Genomic DNA, 24,164 nt, shown 5'->3' on the forward strand with positions numbered 1-24,164 from the left:
TTGAAGGATTGCTTCTCGTCCTCCGAGGCGTCCTCCCCACACAGGGGGTTGGAGCTCTCGGAAGGACTCGCGCCCCCTTGGTTAAGAAGCTTTAGAGAAGAGGACGCTTCTACGTCCTCTCTCTCGTCACGAGAGGTATGAAAGAGTCCTGTGCCCTGTCAGGGCTCTCAAATTTTATTTACATAAACGAAGGAAGTAAGAGGTCCTTCGGGTAATTTATGGTGCTCAGGAAGAGACCACATTTACCCTTTTCGAAGAATGCACTGGCTCTTTTCCTAAGGGACATATTAAGGAGGCTCATTCATCTTGCCAGAAGAGTGATTTGAGCCTCCTGCGAGTGAACGCTCATGAAGTTAGAGCTGTTTCAACCTCGCTAGCATTCCAAAAGAATATGGTAATCAAGGACATTCTTGTTCCCCTCCTTTGGAGGCAACTCGTATTCATCTCCTCTCCTCATGGCGCTCCGTATACGTTATGTAACGTTCTCTTTTTACTTCGAAAAAGCAAGCTGATAAGTTTTGACGTCCGGCAAGCTGCTTTGCGCAGTCAAACAACTTATGTCTCTGGTTCGGCATAAGAAGGGCAATTTAGACGTGAGGAAGCTTTTGGAGGTGCTCGACGTTTTATTAGTAGAAACATTCTCCAGGACGCTCGGCAAGCACCTTGCGAGGGTGTCTTTCGGACGCTCGGCGTTCCTTTGCTGAGTGCGTTTCTGGAGATGTTCTTTTGCATTACTAAGATGCAAGTTGTCGCACAGGCGGCCACTGTCTTTGTAGAAGGTATGAAGGTCTTTAAGGCCGTCTTGAAGACGAAAGCCGTACGTCTTCCTTTAGTGTTCACACACTTCAGGAGCAGCGTGCGGCTCTCCATGGAGACTCGCATGAGGACGTCCCTTGAAAATATTTCAACGTCATACGCAAAACACGGTTCGTCATAACATTGAGATGTTGGTAAGGTCGCTCGCCAGGACGCCTCTTGGCGGGCCTTGCATGCATCAGGGCGCTCAACGAGATCCTCTCTGAAATGTCGTTCAGAAGACTTGGTGTTTCTCTGCTCAGACACACTCGCAGCTAAGCAGGACGTTTTTTGAGGACGCTCAGCAGGACGCTAAGCAGGACGCTCGGCAGGACGCTTTTGTGGACATTCGCCAGGACGCTTCGGTGGAAGCTCGGCAGACGCTTTGTGAGAGAAAAGACTTGTAGACGGCGTCTTATTTGCTGTTCAGGACGTTTCTTAGGACGCTTGACGCTTTCTAAACGCTCGTCAAGAGGAGGTTTTTTCAGGACTCTCCACAGGACATTCCTTTACAGAAATTTTTAAAAAAAAAGGATTCGGTAGTTTAGCGGAGGAGACCTACCCTCAATTTTTTCTTCGATCCCTCCTGCCTCTTCATCGTATTTCGTTTCTCTGAGAATCGGGAAGATTATATACTCGGATTCCTGGTGACTTTCGGTCATGTTAAGGGGTTTTCCCCTATTAGCAAAGTGCTAATTGTTTTGTCAAGTAAGGACGTTTTCCCCATTGTCAAGATACTAAACGCTTTTGTCATTTAAGTGGGGACCCTTCATAAATGGGGTAGTTCTCATTGACATAGATTTTAACGTTTTTATCGTTTAAGCGGATAAACTCATTAACAAATTTCGGAAGAGCTCTCATTCATTTTCAGAGGCTCATCCGGGGAGTAAGAAAAAGACTTGTAGACTAGATCCAGGAAGTCTTATGTCCAATATCATAAGAACATTGTTAACGTCCTTTTGGGCGATCCTCGGTTCTCACTTGATGATTCGGTTCTATTCGAATATTACTCCCTTCTCTTGGCAAAGAGTCAAGGAGTTCTTTTAAAAAGTCTCATTCATTAGAACGTGGACAGTCGTTTTCCTTTCTTTCTCTCTTCCTCGTCGAGGAAAGATGTAGTAGAGAATTCGATGTTCAAAATTACTACATACTTACGTAGTTATCTTTGCGTCATTTTGCTAACGCATGGGTCAAGTCATATACGCATATCGTATTTACCTCTGCGGATAGAAGCCGAAAGAACTGTTGTTCTAATGTATTTAATTGACACTCCCTTCAACCTTCCAAGAGTTTTCGGAGTAAGAACAACTCTTCAGGTATTGTTCGACAACACCAACCTCATTCTTCTGTATTTAGCGAATTCTGTTTCGTTTAAATATGCCTGCTTGAGAGTTTCCTTTGCTCGATAATATCATACTATTCCTCGTAAAGGGAGTAGCTGCACTCAGGCAGATAGTGCGAGCGATGAAATGAACAAGGCTGCTGTTACTGTGATCTACGCAGTACCGGCTAGCTCTGTGACTTGCGCAGTTGGTTACGTCTCTCTCCCCTGCGGGAATGGCTGACTAAGCCGTCTCTCTGCCCTACAATCATGGATTTTAGCCTCGGGTTGAGGAAATTTCTAGTAATCATGAATGAACATGCCTTCCGTTTACTAGAAAATTTCATCAAGATATCTCTTATACCTGTTCGGTGCGGTTTTACCGCACGGTAACAGAATTCTGTAACGAGTCTACCGCGGCATAGCACTATTATAATGCTCTCCTGCTTATGCAAAGCGCAGCCTTATTTAGGGAAGGAAGCAGGCTGAGTGAGGGAATGGATGAGTTTGCTGGGGACCATTTCCTCGCTGGAGAAGCTTGTTTTTCCCTGAATAAACAGCAATTCAGACCTCTACAGTTTTTCCTCACGGAGAAATTGGAATAACATCAAAGATCTAGTAATAATTCTAATTTTCTCTCAACGGCTTGAGGATCACCTCGGGTGATAGCGAGAGGGTGCCAGACATCCGAACAGAGGAACAGATGTCCTGGCACATTGTCTGAAAGAATTGGAAGCCAATTTGGTCGGCTCTCCAGTTCCTCGAAGGTGAGTTTTGATCGAGTGGTCCAAATCATCTCGGATAATTTCTCCAGCTCTCTCATAAGCTCAAGAAGAGAGAGTTGGTTATGGGCTGGGCACGGAACTTAACGATCCTCAAAAGGTTCGTTGAACTAGTGCACGTCCGTGCGGGTCTTCTCGATCGAAGGCAACAACTACTGACGTCTTGATAATCCTCACTTAGAAGTATGTCGAAGTTGAGGAGAGACTGAGGGCGTCCTTTCGTTAAGTTTTTCGTAATATTGAAGACGAAGGAGCTTCCTCTTAAGTTGTTCCCTTATTCATGATCCTAGAGGATTAGCATTAGTCGCCATCCCCCATGTTGGCCTTTAAGAGTTTGGATTCACAGAGGTCATGTAATTCAGAGAGAATTGTCCTAAGACCCTTCCTGAGAGAATCGGTGTAATCTAACATCGTCACGTGTGAAGTATCTAATATCTCTCCTCTCTGAGTCTGAAGGCGTTCAGACTATCGAGAAGCGATAAGATCTTCAAGATTAATGGCAGTCTCTTGGCCAAGGCAAAGCAGTGCTGCCTATTTTCAGTGTTCAATCGGAGGGGGCCGTTTCTGGAGATAGTGAAGGGAAAATTCTCTGGATCGAAGGTTCCGGCATGGAACTTAAGACGTAGTCTGAGTTTCTGATGCCAAAAAAGCATTTCGAACCTATCCTTTCTGCGAACTTAATACACGTGACAGAAAGGGCTAACATTCTAACCGCTCTAGCCACGGCAAAGAGGGTTAGTGAGGTTTTAGCCATCATCAGAGGTTTTGCTTTAACGGACATAATGCGGTCTGTCCTCTAAGCCTTCCGTTCTTGATAAGAACGAAAACCTGTCTAACCCTTGACCCGAAGGCTTGGAGACCAAGGGTATGGCACAAATTATTGGGCAAGGGCATTAGAGAGTCCTGTGCCCTGTCGGGTCTCTCAAGTTTTATCTTGATAAAACTATAGAAAGTCGAGGTCAACGGACAATCTGCGGTGTGCCGTAAAAAGACCAGACTGGTTCATGTCCAAGAACACCCTGGCATTATAGTCAAGGAGTTCTTTTAAGAAGTCTCATTCATTATGTTTGCATAAAGATTTGAGATTTTTTCTTAATATGAATGCTCAAGAGGTGAGGGCGCGGCCTCGGAAGCATTTCAACAGAGCATGACACTCGGTAACATCCTGAGTGCCACGCTTTAGCGAAGCAACTCTGTGTTCGCTTCACACTCCCGACGGGATGTGAAGACGACATTTGAGATCTGTAAGTCGCTAGGACCATACATATCCGTAGATATATTATTGGGGGCAGGAAGCAACACGAATCCTATCCTATAGAAAAGGGATAGGTTGTGCTTTTTAAAACTTTGAAGGGTTGGTCGCTTGAGGCGCGTTCCTTTTATTTAGCCTAGAAGTTATGGAACTAACTTTGATAGGTTAGGTCAGGTGGTGGTTTTAGCTTCGTTGCCCTCAGAAGTATGGTCATATGGTCTAGTCACATTGTGGTCACGCCCCCGTTGACAGATCATCTAGAGCGCACCAGCATTACAGGTCTCTACCTCGCTGGGCAAACTCTAGTAACGCAGAAGCAGACTTTGGTGACAGTAATCACGAAGTCGGCTATGCTAACAGGTGAGGGGAACCAAGATGTATATCATCTACTTAATTTAGTTTCCTAAAAAATCCTATTCTGTCTCTTCCCACCATCCGAAGGTGGATTCAGCTATATATATATCTGTCAGGTAAGTTCATGAACAAAATGTTATTGTTATAATACAATTAAGTTTGTTCATACTTACCTGGCAGATATATATAATTAAAGTGCCCACCCACCTCCCCTCAGGAGACAGTGGCACTGATAAAATATGAATAGAAAATGGGAATGATTCCTGATATCCGCCTCCCAGCGGCGGGAATGGGTACTACCACCTGGCCGCCCACTGCGTGTGCCGCGAATTTTGAAATTCTGTCGGACTTCAGAGAATACAGCTATATATATATCTGCCAGGTAAGTATGAACAAACTTAATTGTATTATAACAATAACATATTTATGTCTTGTATGATAATCTCAAAGTCATTGTTTTCACCATTTTTGAACCATTTTCATTGTTGGTATTTAGACTGTGAAATATGTTGGAACCTCATTGGCTTTTGTTCTGGAAAGTAGAACTATTCATTTTAGAAAAATCTTGATGCAGGATTTTATGCTTGACTGCACATTTTGTAGGGTAGATTAAGTGACCTTTTGATCTCAATATTTCAGAGGAAACCAAAGAGAAGGAAGGCGGAGGAGTCAGTCTAGATTATACTTTGTATACAAAGTTTTGGTCACTACAGGACTTTTTCCGGAATCCTCCTCAGTGTTTTCAGAAAGCACCATGGAAAATGTTTACAGTGGTAAATTTATTAGTTTACTATTTCAGTCTAATATCTGAATGATTTTTGTAAATACTGTATGTTATCCTATATCAAAAGTGATGTATTGTATCTCTTTTTGTAAGTGGGTAAACTGATTTTTGTGAAGCTTTAGTGTATTGAGTTCTTGCTTGCAGTACTGTGGAGATGTTTTAGAAGCCTTCAAGAGCTTCAAGTTGGACAATGTACAAAGTCGCAGCACTACTGCAGCTCAGATATCACGCTCACTATCAACAGAACCTTCATCCCAAGAGAATTCAAAGTCAGAACCACAGGTAAGCAGTATATATTTTAAAGTATTTTTTGTCTTTGAATTAATGTAACTAACTACATTAGAAACGTTGCAAAATTGTTGTCCAAAAAGTATATTTGTTCATCAAAGTTATATGAAATTGATAAAGCATCCATTGTGGTAACTACTATCAGGAAATTGATATACCTGGTTGCGACATTATTTAAAAGCAACTGATATTTGGACACTTGAGTGATCAGGCCAGGAAGCTGCAGGAGACAGGGTTCAGGGGAAGACCTGAGCGGCTGTACCTAGACTAAAGCAAAAGATCTGGAACCCTGCAAAGAGAAGTGAGGCAAATGGATCAGAATGTGGAAGTATGCATCCCTCATGTCTATGAAAGGGAAGCAGATGAAAGTACCTATTGGTGTGTCTTTGGAATAAGGAAAAGCCATCTCCAGAACCCAGGTTTGCTGGATGATTCTCCTCAATGGCTCCCTTCCACTAAATTAGATGCTATCCCATCGTTGAGGGCTTGTGTCTTCACTGGATGTGAAGGGCATGACTTGAAGGTGATGGTTCTAGACAGTAGGGGAAGGTTCTAGACAGTAGGGGAAGACCATTTTTGAGGAGCAGAAGCTAATCATAAAAGAGGCGGATTTCCAGGTCTCTTAAGTTTTGTGCCAAGCGTTTGAAAATCATTGATATCACTGTTTGTTAGTATATTGTCACCAAAGCTAAGGAATTTGTTGTCATCTTACACCAAACTTTTGGTAATGATTTTGCAATATTATTCCATCCTAAGTCATGAAGAAAATACATCCTTCATTTTAACGCCTTTTTACAAAGGTATTTAATAACTTTGTAGCGAAGTGTGAAGCATGGAAATTAATTACTCTAGGTTTGGGCAACTTGGATCCATTTGCTGAATTAGTGATGTTATATTAGGAGGAACATAAGCAACAGAAAAGGTAGCATCTCTTTTTCTGCCTCATGGCCCCAACAGTTCTAAGGGGAAAAAAAATTATCAGTAAATATTTTGATGCATTATGGAAACAATAAGAGTTTTTACATGGTCAGCAGTGACTTCTAGTAACCCTACAGCGAGCTCTCCCAGTATCTCAGGATTCTTATGAAAAGCATTAGATTTTTCATACCTTCTGTGACTAGTTGAATAAGCTAATAACTCGACAGATTTTTCAGACCTTCTTGGGCTTGACAGGATATCAAATTTTAATTTCTTTAGCTACAGTCATAAATCAGTTAACATTTCTTTCAAAACTAAAATGTATATATATATATAGTATAATAGTATAAAAACTAAAGAAAAAGAATTGTAAACTCTTATTAAAAGGCACTTAAAAGTAAAAAATAATTTTGTTTAGACACCAGGATTTTATTACAGTTAATCATGTCTACGAAAATAAAAGTGTGGGCACCAAATATGAAAGGAAATGATACCAGAGATAAAATAAAAATATGTCTTTTCTTGTAGTATTTCCTTCCATGTTTGGCACCCACATTTAATTTTGTAGACAAGATTAATGGTAAGAAAATCCTGGTGTTTCAAAAAAATTAATTTTCTACTTTTTAGTACATAATAATGAAAGTGTGTTTTAAAAAAATTACGATTCTTCATGTATCTTGTACTGTACTGTATTTGCTTTTTGAGAAAATTTCCATTATGTAACATTCAGCTTGTGATGGAAATTCTTGATTATATTGGATATTGCATATTTTAATGCATTGATTTTTTTTTTTTTTTTTTTCCAGGATCAATATTTTGCTAAATACCTGACCAATCAGAAACTCCTTGATCTCCAGTTCTCTGATGCCAACTTCCGCCGCTATGTTTTACTACAGATTCTCATACTAACGCAGTATCTTACATCAGACATTCGATTCAAAACGTAAGTACTTTGTTCATTATACTCCATAGGGTTTAAGAAATTTACAGCTCTTGAGACTTGCAATAATTATTGTTATTAATGAGACCATTGAGTCAAATTTCTATAACCTTGCTGGGCTCACCCAAAGGCTTAGTTCTTAAATGATGAGTGAATATTACAGTTAGATGATATCAGAGTAGATGGCCAGTTAAGTAAGTAGGAATATGCAAGAGGGAACAGATAAAATGTAAAAGGTTGTAAACAGTGCAACCGGAGCTGAAGGGATGTTGCAGATAACTTCCAGTACTATCTACATTGCCATGCAAGGCAAGCTAAGCAGTACCTGCCCCACCTGCATTGGATATACAAGAGAGTATTAAATAATATATAATCAGATATATCTATATAAACTTGGAGTTATGATTTTTCCCATTACAAAATTTTGCTCTAAGAATAATGGTTGGAAATTAAATTTGATGTGTTGAACACAAGATTGCATTTGTAAAAATTATCTTTCAAAGAAGTGTAACAATGTTCTTATGTTAGGAGAAATACTGAATTGTTGCACTTAGTGTTTACATGACTAGTGCAATGGCCACTTGCTGTCCCAAGCATGATGTTATTCAGCATCCAGTGATCATAGTGAGGATACCTACCTTGCTGTTCATTATTTTGATCTATACATCAGACTCCCAGTCTGCCATACAGAAAGTTGTACCCATGATAATCTGAACATGTATGCCTTCCCTCTGGTCATCCTCCTGTGGCAGTTGTAGTGGATATCATTGATTCAATATATACCAGGATGATCATGATGTCCCAGTTTTAGTCACAACGTGAATGGTTTGCTAACCTTATTTTGCTAATGATGGACAGGTCCAATAGCTACTGTTCTGGAAGACTCCTTTGGAAATCCCACATCACAGATTCTCAGAGAGAAACTTTTCAGATACCACAGCTACAGTCCTGAGACTACAGAATTTCAGTGACCTAGCTCTTATTAAGGAAAGTGGGATCACTTTGTCAAATGATGTAACACTTTGAGTGCAGTTTCATCAACTTTCTGTATTTTGACAAGATATTATTTGTCCATTGTCATAGCACCTTCTCAAAGTTTTGCTTTTTTAATGTCGCTCATAAAACTTTTGATGTGCTATTATCATGCTTGTGGGGTGGTTGGAATCTAGTTCACTCATCCTCGTGATTCACCCCTCTTATCTGGCACAATGGAGGTGCATGTATCCTGGAATATACCTGCCATTATACTCCTGTGGGTGGGAAGTATACTTTTGTGTGTTTCTTCCTTTGTCAGCTCATTACTTGTGGAAGCACCCATTGTTAAGAGAAGTCGTACTACAGGATTGGACTTTTCTCAGCTTCAGCCTCTGTTTTCAAGGGCTTATCCTCTTTGAAATTGCAATTCTGGCTATGGATAAATAATGGGTTTGTAATAAACAATGTTTTTACAGCAAATATGTTTATACAACCATTCATCATCGCCTTCAGTTACCCTCCTCCCTTCCAAGCGCATCAGTGGTGTGATTGGTATAGTCTTCACCTACCACTTAGGTGGCCGCGAGTTCGATTCTCGGGCATTCCATTGAGGTGTTAGAGATGTGTATATCTGGTGATAGAAGTTCACTCTCGATGTGGTTTGGAAGTCACGTAAAGCTGTTGGTCCCGTTGCTGAATAACCACTGGTTCCATGCAACGTAAAAACACGATACAAACAAACACTCCTCCCTTCCCATCTTCTCTTCAGATAGAGAATTGTCACAGAAGGATGAGAAATAATGTTGCCATGCATTCATTGAAGTTAGCTGGCACCTATGCAATTGGAAGTTTTCCCCTCACATTTTAAAATGGTGAGCCTTATAATGGCTCTTTTTGCCGATTGGGTTTGTATAAAACATCTCTTGTTGTAAAAACATCATATTTATAAGAATTACAGACATCAGTGTCTGGTATGTTGTATCATAAAGAAACAGTGCTCTGGAGCTCAGTGTTGTAGTTAAACTGTTTAACAATATACATGTATTTTCATTTGCACAATTAAGTACTTGTGGGTAGTGTGAACATGGTTTTCTTTGTGAGAATTAACGCTGCTGTTTAGATAGGCAATTTGACAAGCATAATTAATGTAATTATTTTTGTCATTTAAGGGAAACGCTCACAGAGGAACAACTTACCTGGGTCAGAAAGACAGAAGAACTGGTGTTTTCTTTGTTAGCTGAAACTCCACCCGATGGAATGGCATTTGTTGGGACAGTAAAACACATTCTTAAGGTAAGAGATTATTGTCAGTGGGTCAATTTTTATACAGCATTGAATCATTGTTTATTGTTAGTTCAGCTTGAAGTTTGAATGAACAGACATGGCAATATCTAAATTTTTAGTCACTATACAGTATATTTTGTTTTGTTCATAGCGAGAACTGATGTGGAGTGATTGGAAGAATAACGGTTGTCCAGACATCAAAGGTCCAAACGATGAAACAGATAAAAACCAGAATGGCAAAGTAAGTGTGGTTCTGTTTTTTGTACTTTAGATAAGATATTTAAAAGATATTTAAAATTAAAATCAATTTCGAATGATGTTAGTCTGTCATTTGGAAACTTGTTTTGTGGTTCATTAACAAGATGAAAAAATGTTGGATAGTCAAATGTCGTAGAATAAATGCAAAGAGAAATGTTATGTTATGTTATTAATGTTCTTTCCAGACATATTGTATACAAATACACTTTTAACAGAGCAGCCTTAGTGACAAGATTTGGTTCACAATTATATTTTGTTATCCGACAGGTCTTTGGCAAATTGTGTGTGGTTTATAAAAAAAAAAAATTAATAAATAATAAATAATGATGTACTTATTTTGGAAATGTGTTCCAAAGTTAGATCGGCCTGATTGACTGAAGCTAAGTTCTATGCTTATTTTTCTTGGGTTTGGGAGAAGACAGTATTCATCATTTATCGTCATTTAATGCAACAAAATATATAATTTTAAATGTGCATGATATTGTCCATTGGTGTGTGGTTATTGGCACTCGACTAACTACAAAACCCTTGGGGGCAGGGATTAATACTGTCAGTGCACCTCATGTGGTGCTCTGTAGGCATTACTTGAAGTTTTTTGCAACATACCTTTGGTCCCTAGCTGCAATGCTTCATTCCTTTTACTGTACCTCTGTTCATATTTTTTCTTTAACATCTTACTTTCCACTCTCTCCTAACAATTGATTTATAGGGCAACTCTGAGGATTTCCTCCTGTTACACCTTCAAAACGTTTTTACTGCCAATTTCCGTTTCAGCACTGAATAACCTCATAGGTCTCAGCGTTTGGCCTTGGGTCTAAATTCTATATTCTATTCTATTCCTATTAACTGCAAAATGTTTTCCCAATTTCATGTTGATTGCCCCCTTTAAGAGATCTCTAATGCAACATTATTGGTGATATCACAAATACTTGAGACGTGTTGTAAGCCGAAAATCGTCGTAAGCCGGAACATCGTCAAAAATACTAAGAAAACCTTACTTTTAATGCTTTGGGTGCATTAAAAACTATGAAAACTGCATTTATTGCATTTTTCATAAAAAAACTTAAAATATTGATTGTTTTGCAATTTTGGAATCATATTTCTTCTGCCAGATCAGCGTTGTAGGCGTCGTAACCCTGGAACATGCGTCGTATATCTGGAAATAATTTCTGATAAATATAATTGAGAAGCGTTGTAACCTCGGAACGTCGTGAGCTGAATCCGTCATAACCTGTATACATATTCATTAACGATTATCCTAGTGAATACCTTGTAAACCTTTTATTTTCTTTTTAAACAGAAAGACGATTGGGATGCTAAGGCCGCTTTGAAAAAGAGAGGAAAGAAGAGGTTGGGGGAAATTGTCAAGGAAGCAGATTCCAAGAAAAAATTTTCAATGGGAAAGTAAGTGTTCCAACTAGTTTTTAACTTTCAACAATCGCATGTTACAGTTTATAAAAACATAGTAATATTTAACTTTCTCTGTCTTGTAATACATTATATTTGATGCATAATTACTCTTAAGGCTATGTGTAAAATTCACTGCAAATTTCTTAATGTTGAAGAATGTATTTAGTGCAGTCTCGCACTAAATTTTGTGGGAGGGAATGCATTTAGCATGAGTACAAACAATCAAGTTGATAAATGTCAATGTTCATTACAGTGCAGAGATGTCGCGTTTGTGGAATTTGCATCAAGATAATTTAGAAGCATGTAAATTACCAGAGAGGGACTTTGTACCAGCATTGGAAACATACTTCAATCCTGCTATTGAGCAACTTAGTGGAAAAACAGATGTGAAGGAACAGGACAGGTTAGTGTTTGATTTTTTGGGTGTGCATTGATGTCTTTTGCTAATGAAATGTAATATTTTCCCCAGAAATGTAGCATTATTAGGGAGTATTGACGGCAATTTGTACTCAAACATTTTTGGTAAAATGGGAAGTTTTCACCTGTTTGGTGATATAGCATTAGTTTCCTGGCTCTCTCACCCAATCCAGCACATGTGCAGAAGGTTATTATACATAAGAAAGGCTACATTTTTATGTACACAGTAAAAATACAAGTTACCATAAAATTTTTCACCTGCTTGTCACTACAGTTGTTATACTTTCCAATTTGTTATATGGTCTTTCCGCTGCCTCGGACCATAAATGTTAATGTTTTATAGTCACACCTTTTAAATATCTATGTCAGTGCCCATGTTTCAGCCTTTATATTAATGTATTGCTTGTTATTCTGGATGGTTATGAGGCTTTTTCAATTTCTTATTTTCCTAAGTTCCTTTGAAATCTCTAAAGCAATCAATATTTTAAGTTTTTTTTATGAAAAATGCAATAAGAATGCAGTTTACATTTAATTTATTAAATGTAAAATTTTAGGTTTAGAAATATGTGTAAAGATAACCCCCAATTTATTAAATGAAATAATACTATTATTTGATGTAAGCTGGTACATAAATAAAATCAATAATTACTGCAATTATTGTACCAAAAATTTATAAAATCAGTATCTTCAAGATTTAAAATGTTTGTCAAAGCTCACCATTACAAAAAAATACTTTGGCTTTCCTTAGGAAAAATATATAGTAAAATTTAGAATTAGATTAGTCGAATTTATTTTTTGGATGATGTCCTCATGCCCCAGATATTACCTTTAACCTTGCCAACTTCTCTGTATATGTGAGTTTTTATTGGCACATTTTTTTTTATAAGTAATTTGAATGTGTAATACAAGAAAATGTTTTTTGCAGGCTTGTAAATGACAGTAATTTTGGCTGGAGAGGCTTGCGTCTATTAGCAAACAGATCTCCACATTTCTTCACCCATTCAGCCAGTCCAATTGCTACATTGCCAGAATACCTAACAACCATGATCAAGAAATTAGCCAAAGAATTACCGGTATGTTTATTAATATTGAAAGTATATTATGTTTACTCCTAGATGTTATAATTTTTTTATTAAAGCTTGTACCCAAAGATGTTATCCTAATGTTACCTGTTCTCATCAGTCCCAGTTGTCGGATGATATGAAGGCAGAGGAAGAAGAGGATAAAGAAGATGAAAAGGTAATTTTAGAACAAAATGACGGTGTCAAAGATGAGGAGGAGTCTATGGAGGTTGATGGCGGAGAGGACCGACCAGAGGTGAGGGCCATCAATGAAGAAGAACAGAAAGCACTTGCCAAAAACCTAGTTAAATTGGGTGGTGACAAATGGAAAGCTCTAGCCAAGAAACTTGGATTCCAAGATGATGAGGTAAGTTTCATGAATTTTTTTAAATGGTTAATTATTCTTATGGGGAGATGTACATTTGTTGTTTTTTTGTTATTGCAAGAAGTTGAAATACTTCTGAATGTGTATTTGGTTTTTTGCTGCAGTTTGTAAATTCACTTTTCCAAAGCATAGTAAAGGTAGTTTTTATTTAATGCGTTGTGTGATTTGGTGCCAGACAATATTTTCCTGTTGGACGAGTGAACTTCACGCTCGGCTACCAATCTGGTGGTCCGAGTTCGATTCTCTACTCGACCAATGCAGAATCAGGAATTTATTTCGGGTGATAGAAATTAATTTTTCGATGTAATGTGGTTCGGATCCCACAATAAGCTGTAGGTCCCGTTGCTAGGTAACCAATTTGTTCCTAGCCACATAAAAATATCTAATCCTTTGGGCCAGCCCTAGGAGAGCTGTTAATCAGCTCAGTGGTTTGGTAAAACTAAGATATACTTAACATAACTTTTGGTGCCAGACTACAGTCAAGTAGGTGTGAAATTGCTGCTGGGGTCATAGTGATGCTGCAGACCAATTGTTTGTATATATCATGCAAAATATACAAATAAAGCCTGCAAAAGTACAAAGAAAAGTGGAGCAAAATCATAGCAATAAAGTTTAAGGACAAATGGAAAGAAATACAGTAATTGCACCTGACATCTTTTCCATCACAGAACCTCTCATTTCCTTATTACACCACTCGGCTGTTTTTATTTTCATCTTGGTGTTCTGTGTTTGATTGTAAATGATGACCTTTGCACTGATTAAGCTTTGCTTCATTCTGAGGAAATGTTAGTCTATATCTGGGTCCTTATCAGGTATTGAATGGAGTATTGAAGTGCTAGGTACATTGAATGTTGGATTAATGGTTGGGTGGAATTTTGCATCATGAGTATTACTGTGCTGACCTAGTTCTGTCTCAGCACATGCAGGTCTTGTGTTTTATCTTGGACAAAGTGCCTCACCTTTTGTTCTAATCTTGTTAAAAACTGCAGAAAACTTGTTCTCTGTACTTGGATTGGTTCAAGTTCATGCAGAGGAGAGCATGCATGTGCCATGCCCCCAAGATTCCTGCCAAGGTCTTCAAACACTACAGCCAGTGATGTGATAAGTCACTGCTGATTATCTCTCTTTCCCATATTAAGGAGCAGCGCTCTTTGGACTGTGTGACCACAAGTTCTCTGCCATAAGATAAAGTAGTGACAGTTTTTCTCTTACCACTGATCCGGCTACCTGTGCTCACCTTGCCCCTTAGAAAACTGACCAGTTTTCCTCCTTGCTGCAACCCTTTTGGATGGACCTCATACTGACTGGCTCTTTACCAAGTATCAAGAATCTTGGACTTGGGAAGTAAATTAAACCTGTTGTTGAGTACTCAGCCATATTGATCCTATCCACTAGCTGAGTATAAACCAGTGCTTTGCTCCTCATCCCTCAAGAGGACCATACTAGAATGTCTTGCTTCAGGGGAACTTGGAACAAAACTATCACCTGAGTCACAGAATTGCTGCAGTGTGGGTGGGGAGCATCTCTCTTGTTCTCTCTCCTATCCTAAATAGCAATTCATGCATTGTATGATTATGAGGATGTAATGAACAAGCAATGTTTTTATTACAAACCCATTAATCATAATATTCCAAGCCTTCCTCTCTTCCACATCATTCAAGCGGTCTGCAGAGTGACAATGGAATGAGTGTAGATGCCGAGAGGTAGGCAAAGGTTAGCCAGATTGAGAAAGTTTATTCTTCTCAGGATAATGGTATGACTGGGATTACTTTTACTTGGGATAATGGATCTTATGATTAATATGATTGTAATAAAATTAATTTTTTTGTCATAACATTGAATATTATATCATGTGGCATAACATGAATTAGTAGTTTTTATGCTATAAATAACTGGAGATGCTATAGAAATTACATATTTTCAATATTACTGTATTTTGTATTGTAGCTGTTTTTAACAAGAGATTGCTGTTACCATGTGAACAGTACCTGATTCCAAAATCTTAATGGAATTTCACAAGCATGTAACAAGAATGTTTAATATGGCAGAGTAGTGCAGTTCTTAATTCTGATGGAAACAAATGCCCCATTCAGTAAACTTGATATTCTTTCAGATCGAGTACATGGAGACTGAGAAAGGCAAGAAAGGCAGTCCAGAAGGTGCAGCTGTGTACATGTTTCATCTTTGGGTGGAAAATGAAGGTGAGGAGGCGAACAAGGACAACTTGCTCTACACTCTTGGTGGACTGAAGATGACAGAAATAGCAGAGGGAGTCTTCACCTGATGTTCCTCTAATTTGTCATGTAAAGCAGATTTATCATAGATTTTGTCAGTGTAGGAAATTATTTAGTTATACAAGTTCAGTTTTATTTTTTTTAATTATCTTTTGTTTTAAAGGTTTCTGTAAATATATAACTGATCAAACTGTTCAGTTGTGTATTGAAAGCAGTGTCTGAACTGAAAATTTTATTTATGTGAATGAACTAGCTCTGACAGTTGAATAAATGGTAGTTACCAGTCTTGAAAATGGATAATTATTGTGGTGTCATATAAATGTATGTACTCAGGTTTTTGAAATACACTTTCACACCCATTTCTGTGCCATTTTCGTAGATTGGTCATGAAGAGATGCATTATATTGTTGTGTGACTGTAATTCTTTATGTATGCAGTAACTGAAATGTATTGGTGAGAACATTGGTAATTTTCCAATAAATCTTTAAAGCCAAGTTGACAGTTTGTTTCAGTTTGAAGTATTCTATAGTGATGATATAATTGTATGGCTACAAAGAGGAGTAACAGAGCCAATGGTCTTTGTTGCACTCACTCCGCTACAGTATCCTGAAATGGTCCATGTGGATATGAATTGCATTCCCTTTATTTAATTTGCATTTAGTTCTTAGAGAGAATGAGCTTGGTACACTAAGACAGTATTTTATAGGAATTTGAACTTATTAGCTCATATTGTTTGCTATAATGGATGTATAAGATTTATGTGCCAGTACAGGGATTCTTTAATAGACTCATTGTGAATGTGGCAGTATGAGCCATCTTTTGGTAGCATTTGTAACCATTGTGGTCCTTTATAGCTTGTACAGTAATTTTTTATTTTCATGTGTCAGTAACTGTTCTGTCTATCGGTGAATGTTAATTGAAGAGTCTTAGTCACAGTAATCCTATATAATATATGTATTGTGGTTGGTTCTGTGATTGTTAATCTTTTTGTTTTTATATGTCAATGTCATTCATATGGTAATTTAGGGGATAGGTATTGGACATAAAAAAAAGGACATTACACTTCCTAGGCATGTGTGTTGAACGTGGTCAGATAAATAACTCTCAAGTCTTCTTTTTTGTACTACTTTGTGTTTGCTGGCCCAGGTAGTGCCATTTATTTTAGTTAAGTAAGAGGCAGAACACGCTTGCAGGTAAGTAAAAGCAGCGTTGCGAAAGTAATAGTAGAGACAAGAATATGGAAAAGATATAATTGAATAGTTAGTTCTTTGATTCTTAATACTGAAAGATTCAGCCTTCAGTGCAAAGTAAGGTTCTGAGAGAAAGGGGTTGAGCTAATATCCTCAAACGTGAGTGAATTATAAAGTAGTTATTACTCACATTGCGCCGTCCCATACCCATAGGCCAAACCGGTTCAATCTCTAACCTGTTATGTCTATTGATAGGTCCAAATCTTCATCAGTTGTGCAATAAGCAGCATATTACCCAACAAAACATACCAGTTTTCCTTGCCTAACAGTGCTACTGTTCTTGGACTTAAGCCCTTCAGGACATACTGTCACAGAAATTTGTAATTTTGAATGACGAGAAGTGCTTACTATACGTATATGCCTTTCAAAATTGTCAGGAAAAAACTACCCCTGTACAAATAAATTGTCATATCATAAATTTATATGAGAATGGTAAAAATGTAGAAAGTACTATGTTGGATTTATTGCCATGGCGGCATTAAATAAAATGGGGGAACTAAAGCAGCCAGATACACCTGTGACAAGATCACATGTGCATATTCTTGTTGGTGATTGTATAATACATCTAAAACCTATCATAATGAAATAAGGCTGTATGGGATAATGAAGCTAATAGTAACACATGAAAACAGAACCCCAGTGTTGGAATCATAAACTCATCATATCGATAGGAACAACACAAGTAATTCTGACTAATTTGGTCGCTTGTTTGATCCAGGGATATTTGATAAAAGATCTTCAGTTTTCATTTGTTCTCTCTGTTCTTGTCAAGTATTTCAGGCATCAAAAATCATACTCTTGCAACTACGCAACTACTGCATAGCCATTTTCATAGATTGGTAACACTTTCAGTGCTACTTTCCCCTTTGCTTGCAATCACTGTAACCTTCAGTTGATTTTCCATCCCCTCTTCAACCTTTTAACCCTTTCTTGCAAGATTTAGAATGTTTAGTAAAGCATTGTTTTATTTTTAGCATATAGACACTGATTGGTACTGGTGCCGTTTCAGTTCTAGAAGAGGATTTTGGATCCAGGTGGCAACAGGTAATTTGTCTTGTTAGTTCTTGTAGTTATCCAAAATTGTATCTTAACATGATCATTGGAATTTACTTGTAGGAAATAGGAAAGGAAGTTTCTGGTTGGTCAATTAGTTTTCTGTCTTACAATATTTTAAATGTTTATGAATGCATTGCTTTATTTTTAGCCCTGAGATGTTGCTTGTTATTAGGAAAGGAATTGGAATCCTGGTGACAAAGTTATTTTAATGGTACTTTTTCCTTTTAATTATTGTTGTAATTATCCTGATTTTGTGAAATAGTCATCTCATTTTGAAAAGAGAGAGAAGTACTAAATCTGGTAATTTTTTTTTAAGATTTTAAATGTGTAGTAATACTTTATTTGTTCGTATGAGGATACTACAGTCAATTGCCTTTTATGTGGAGTAACTTGAGTGAATGAGCTGGGTTGTAGTCATTGCCATGGAAATAAAGGTAGCCTTTTGGTGAATGATTGGTGGGAATACCCTCGGTTACTCCATGCCACTCTACCACCTTTTCTTTGGCTGCCTTAGAATGCCGATATATTACCCGTAGAAAACAGACATTTTACCCTTCTCTCAGTGTTCAGGGTGAAACCAGGATGATTTGCATGGTACTTCTCTGTTTTTGTGTATATCTTTTTTGAGTTCGTTATTGTGTTTTCCCTGAATTGAGAAGAAACATGAGCAACACTGGGGTGAGGGACTTTAATGACCTTGTGGTTATTTCATTTCTTCCATTTCTATAGACCAAAATAAGCATTGTTCTTATTGATGGGGAAAAGCATGCACCTCTTCTCCCTCCTTGCGAGGAATGTGCTGATTGGTCCTTTTTTTAGTGGGAAAAGTTTGATAAATGAAGGAAGAAGGACAAAAGGCAAAGTGGCATCATCGGGTCTTGATTGCAGGGATTCTTTAACATTGTGTCAGTTCAAGGAAAGGATGTTGGATCCATGTGGCAGCAGGTTATTTTGAAAGGTAATTTTTCCTTATAAATAATTGAAGTTGTCCTGATCTTGTGTCTGCTTAGTCATTTGTTGTTGAAGTTGGGAAAGTGTCAGGTTAAAATGTTGAGTCATGAGGGGCTTCTAACGTAACATAGATTCTATGCATATTCGTGGTGAATGTTTATGGATTTTTTTATGAAATACACCATTTTAAGTTACAAAGTTCCAAAAAAAGTAAAGTTATAAAAGATGTTGACCTTGTAATCTACATTATAAAATGGCAGTATTGTAAAGTTTCATTTTGTATGACCAACATATGACATATGTATAATAACATGAATATCAACGTATGAAAAAATATTTTTGTCAGAATCTTTGACATTTTCAATTTATCCAGCTTCTGAATCTGTAAGGCAATGGGGTTTAATAGTGTAGTGTATTTTATTACCAAAAACTGTGCCAGATGTCGTTACTGTTAAGTCGCGGATGACACCATTTGTTTATTAATGATACTGCATGTGGTATGATTTACTGAAGCAGGAAGTAGGATGAAAGGAGCTGGTTAGATTTTGATAGAACTGTAAATTGAAGGTTGTGTGACAGGCAGAGTAGCTGTAATATTATAGATCATTATGTGGTTGGAGGAAAAGTGGAAACACGTTTTTGGAGAGGAATATGTGGCTATATATGTTTATAGTTTTATCAAGTTTAATAAGGAAGTGAGAGCAGCATTTAAAGATTAGAAGGGATGACAATTCATCTAGGTTTAAAGACAGTGAAGTCGAACTATCACATGAGGACTATGTAGTGTTTAAGGAATGAGGTCACTGTCAGCAGTGTTTATTGGTTCAGGAGGATTAAAAGAGTGAATGAAAGCAGTGTTTGAAACGCAGTTGCAGGACAAAAAAGAATATATTGTAGCAACGTGCGAAAGAATAGGTAGGTGGTCAAGGGCAAAGTGAGTGAAAAGGTGGCGTAGGTTAAATATTTAGAGGAAATCTTAGCAAATGCTACTGGAAGAGCAAGCAGTCCTTTAGGGATTTAAATGATCATGGTTACCATAAATGTAAAGTGAATGAAGAGATGTCCTGTGTTGAGGGGGTGGGTTTCTAGCAAATTGATCATAAAACTATAAATGAAGAGATGTCCTGTGTCGAGGGGTTGGGTTTCTAAAGGATTTTGGAATGTGAAAGAAGAAAAGTGAGTATATTGGCAAGGCTAAGGTTATAAATGTAAATGGAAACTAAGAAGTGGATGGTGGAAGGATGAAAATGGTTTATTCATATTTAACTGAATTTTTGCTACATAACATTTTGTCTCGGTAATGTTGGTCTGGTTACAAAATCAGCTTAGCAATTACAACATTACAAAAGCCTGATTTAAATTTCAGTTGTGAAAGTTTTCTTGATCATTTCTGTTTTAATGAAGTAATACATATTTTAGATGTCTTTCAAAAATTCAGGTGGTCTGAAAGACACCAGGCTATCAGGGAATGATGTTCCTGTCTGGAATTGGAGGCTAGATTCTCTTATTATTGGAAAAACCAGAAATTCTTTTCTGCATGAGAAAGCAAAGCAGTGTGTGATTTTAACTGGGAGTTTGTTGTTAACCAGGCATCTAGAAGTTGGAAAAAATAAAAGGAAATGTGTAAAGGAAGAAGCTAAAGCCTAGTTAAGTTCAGGTAAGTGAAAAAAACACAAGGTTGATATTTTACATGGAATTACCTTAAATGTTTAAATAGTGCAAATGCAAATATGTACTTTATTTGAATGTTGCTTTCCAAATGACTCCATTTTTTAATATACTGCAAAATTAGGTTACTTTAAATAGTTGGGTTTGGACACATCTGCCATTATTCCAATGGTGACTCACTCTGTAAGGCATACAGCTTTATTTGCTGTTTAGTACTGTAGACTATAGGATATTTTTGTATAAAATCAGTGCAACTTGTTTTAGGTAATTAGCTTTTCCTTTACTAGAGTACGTACTGTTCTTCGTTGTGGATGTCTGCCTCTGTCAGAGATTTGTCACTTTTAAACGTAATAGTTCATGGTGGTAGGTTTCTGTTTCCTAACATTAGCAGTTATGACTTAGAACATTGATTGATGGACTCTTCTTGTCTGTCAATTTTTCTAAAGTTTATTTTAACAGATCTTTTCCTGCCGAGAGTGACTGGATTTGTTGTGCGACAGCACCAATATTTGGTAGAATTTATTGAATTTCTGTTTCGTGGTCCTTTGTTCCTTACACTGTTGGACTTGGGAACAGTCTCCCTGAGGTGGTTGTGCAATTGGAACCTCTAAAGATAAAGCAAGAGATGCAATGCATTACTACCCCAAAGCAATTCTTGTATTTTATAATTTAATTACATTTTTATGTTTATACGTTTATTTTTTTCTTTTCTAATAATGGATAGCTTGTTGCATTTCATATTCTCTATTATTTTTCAAATGAACACCATATTCTTTGGAAGCTTGTATTTCAAGTGGTGGCCCGTGGGCTTGTTCCATATGACTTGGGTTCATCTTCTGAATAATAATAATAATTAAACATTTCTGATAGGTAAAGTGGGTTGGGTTACATCTGTTATATAATTATTGTCTCCATCTCTGTTTTCCAGTGTATGGATGCTTCTAAGCTCATTTTAGCATGTTAATGTTTCCATTTTAGGTTTTAGTTAGATCACCAAGAGTTTTTTTTTTTTTGCTAATATTAGTCATTAGAAATTTAAGGTCATGGTTCTGTTATCCAAACAATAATCTGCTTCTAATATCATGAATGACCTGAAGGATTTTTCCTTCAATAAGGAAGACAAAAGGGAATAAATGAAAGGTAAAAACCAGAAAACTATACACTTTTGGGTCAAAGGGATGCTGTAAATAACCTTTAGTATCATCTAAAGCATGCTGTGCAAAGTGCACTGTAATTGGTACCCTGAAACTGGACTGCTTTTCATTTGATTAGAAGATACATCCATTAATGAGCTTGCTTAGTCAGTTAAATGGTTTCGTCAGAGAATTTCAAATGTCAACATTTCTTTCTTTGGTCTTGGTCTTATTTTTACCAAGTTTCTAATAGTCTCAGTATGACCAAGGCTTCAGTTTTTAAAAGGATCAGCAAGAAAACCTCAGGTTCTGGTTTTTGTGGGGAGATCAGTCACTTATGAATATGTACCTGTATTTCAAAGCATTCAGTCCAGTTGCAGGCACCATTTTTTGCCACAGTATCTGATCATGCCCATCATCGTGGGGAGCTGGTTATGGCAGCCTCAGATGGCTGTAAGAACCAAGAGTCAAGGAAGTGTAAACTTTTAAGCAGCTGAAGAAACAGCCACAAACATGGGAAGAGTCAAGGTCAGTCCCTAACATTTTATGATTGTGTGACCAGTCATACCTGGGGGAATATGTATGGGAGCAACGAGCAACCACACAACAGAAGTCAGCCATGGGCAAAGTGAATTGAAATACTGATATTGCCCAAGATCACTTGTTTCTGTGAATAGAGATCTCGATCACTCATAACTCAACAGAGGGGTGACGGCTGTGAGAACGTCTAGTGTCTTCTTGTGGAGGGCTACCTTCTGGACAGTCTTCCTACATTTCTTGCAGCCTGGATGAAGAGGATGAGGAAGTTGGCAAAGCACAAGCAGGATTCTCCTGCCTCTAGGTTCCTTGAATATCTCAGGGATCCACAAACAAGACACACATCCCTGATGGGACATCAACAGGAGCTGTCATAGTGTCTTCAGGCAGAATTTTGAGGGGAAGGAAGAGCCAGCATTGTGTGATCTGGAAGAATGGTCCATAAGAACCTTTGGCTGCCTCTTCCAGCATTATGTTATGTGAAAGAATGATCCACAAGAACTTTTGCACAAAATACTCAAGGGAGGCTTGCCCGGAGAACCACAAAGCCTTCCACAGCTCCTTAGTCTCTCGGGTTTGTTTTGGTGCCATACTGGTTGTCACTTAGCCTACATGGTGTTGGGGTAGAGTTATATGTACACTGGTTCAGGAAGTGGGCACAGTATGAGGAAGAGGTGATACTGGCAGTTTATTGCCCATGGTAAGCCACCAACAGCACCGTCTTCCCTCCTTAAATGGTATATTTTCTGCCAGGCAGGATACCAAGAACTGCCCTCTTAAGTCGAGACATGTTCATGAAAAGACTTCGGTTTGTATCTATGAAAAATGATTAAAAATATCTAGAAAATTTGCTATTTTTAGATAAACAACCGAGCACAGACATTATGATGTCTGCATTTTACTACTATTAGAAATGCCCTCCATGATTCCTTAAGTTTCAAGAATTCTTCAGGGTTGTTTTATGTCTTAACAATGTTTGTCACATTTTCTTCATGTATCGAACTAGTTCAAGAGTACATTTTTTCGTGCGTATAATTTGTCTAGTTGTTGATAGTGTAGTTGTAAGTAATAGGTAATAAGAGAATTAGTAATTAAAAATTTTTTGTCTGACAGTGTTTAGTTAAGCAAATGATTACACTCCACATAGCTAATGCAGTGATTATACATATGTGAAACTGAACTCATTGTTTTGCCAGACATTTGAAGAACACTTTGGTACACAGTATTTTGTAAACTGCAGTCAGTCCAAAATCAGTCACCAAGCAAAGATGAACTACAAGTCCAAAAACTGATCAACCAGAGGAAATCTCTGAGAAGACAAAAGAAAACAAGATATAATACTCTAGGCTATGAGGAAATTACACTAACCTAAGTGGTTAGTGTAATTTCCTAATGACAACTGGGTGATGGGAAATAAATTTCAACCTTGTTTTCCACACTACCACATGTTAATTCATCCTCAAATTTAGGATGAGAAATCAAGGACAAGTGATTTTTTAACAGTGGATATTGAAAAAAACAGTTTCTGCTGGATCTTCCACAGCCTTTCACATTTCTGGACTAAAGAAGAATTGTTTGCCATCTTAAAACTTATCTATTAGATGGGAATACTGTATGCATCTACTATATCTAAATGTTGTAATGATGCATCGAGTCTAATCTCCTAGTACAGTAAACTAAGAGCCTTGAAGAATGGTAGAAGACAAAAGAATTGACATTTGGTAATGAATGCAGAACAAAGTTGGCAACAGAGAAAGTACATGAAACTGTAGAATGACAACTTGTGAACAACCATGCAAATATCAAGAGATTCATTGAGCTTTGCTTCATTGTCGTCGGGGACAAAACCCTTCCTGTTCCCACATTTATGGAAGACTTTGCTGAAGTAAAATTAATATTGCACAGCGTTGTTCACCTAAAATGCAACAACAAAGTTGGTTTTGTCAACTACATCAAGAACTAATTAGCACACATTCTCTACAAAGTAACGTAGCGTCAATACAAGATTTAGGATTACACATTGACAGTTTCTTCCTCAACTGCCAAACTAAAGTCATCACCTAAGAAAGTGAGATCTATTCAAAAGATGTACCACATAAAACTCTCAGAAA

General features: G+C 37.5%; 1 protein-coding gene across 1 annotated transcript in view; it reads left to right on the forward strand.

Moving 5' to 3' along the window:
- Positions 1-15,957, forward strand: part of LOC135222758 (THO complex subunit 1-like) — a 28,748-nt gene extending 12,791 nt beyond the window's left edge. Inside the window, exons 5-14 of the mRNA XM_064261010.1 lie at positions 5,144-5,277; positions 5,433-5,570; positions 7,301-7,437; positions 9,579-9,702; positions 9,845-9,934; positions 11,252-11,355; positions 11,615-11,764; positions 12,704-12,851; positions 12,961-13,206; positions 15,338-15,957. Of these exons, the coding sequence (XP_064117080.1) occupies positions 5,144-5,277; positions 5,433-5,570; positions 7,301-7,437; positions 9,579-9,702; positions 9,845-9,934; positions 11,252-11,355; positions 11,615-11,764; positions 12,704-12,851; positions 12,961-13,206; positions 15,338-15,508 (1,442 nt within the window). The 3' untranslated portion in view covers positions 15,509-15,957. The remainder of the gene's footprint in view (positions 1-5,143; positions 5,278-5,432; positions 5,571-7,300; positions 7,438-9,578; positions 9,703-9,844; positions 9,935-11,251; positions 11,356-11,614; positions 11,765-12,703; positions 12,852-12,960; positions 13,207-15,337) is intronic.
- The last annotated feature ends 8,207 nt before the right edge of the window (positions 15,958-24,164 follow it).

This window comes from Macrobrachium nipponense, chromosome 8, assembly GCF_015104395.2.
Source record: "Macrobrachium nipponense isolate FS-2020 chromosome 8, ASM1510439v2, whole genome shotgun sequence".
Taxonomy (NCBI): Eukaryota; Metazoa; Arthropoda; class Malacostraca; order Decapoda; family Palaemonidae; genus Macrobrachium; species Macrobrachium nipponense.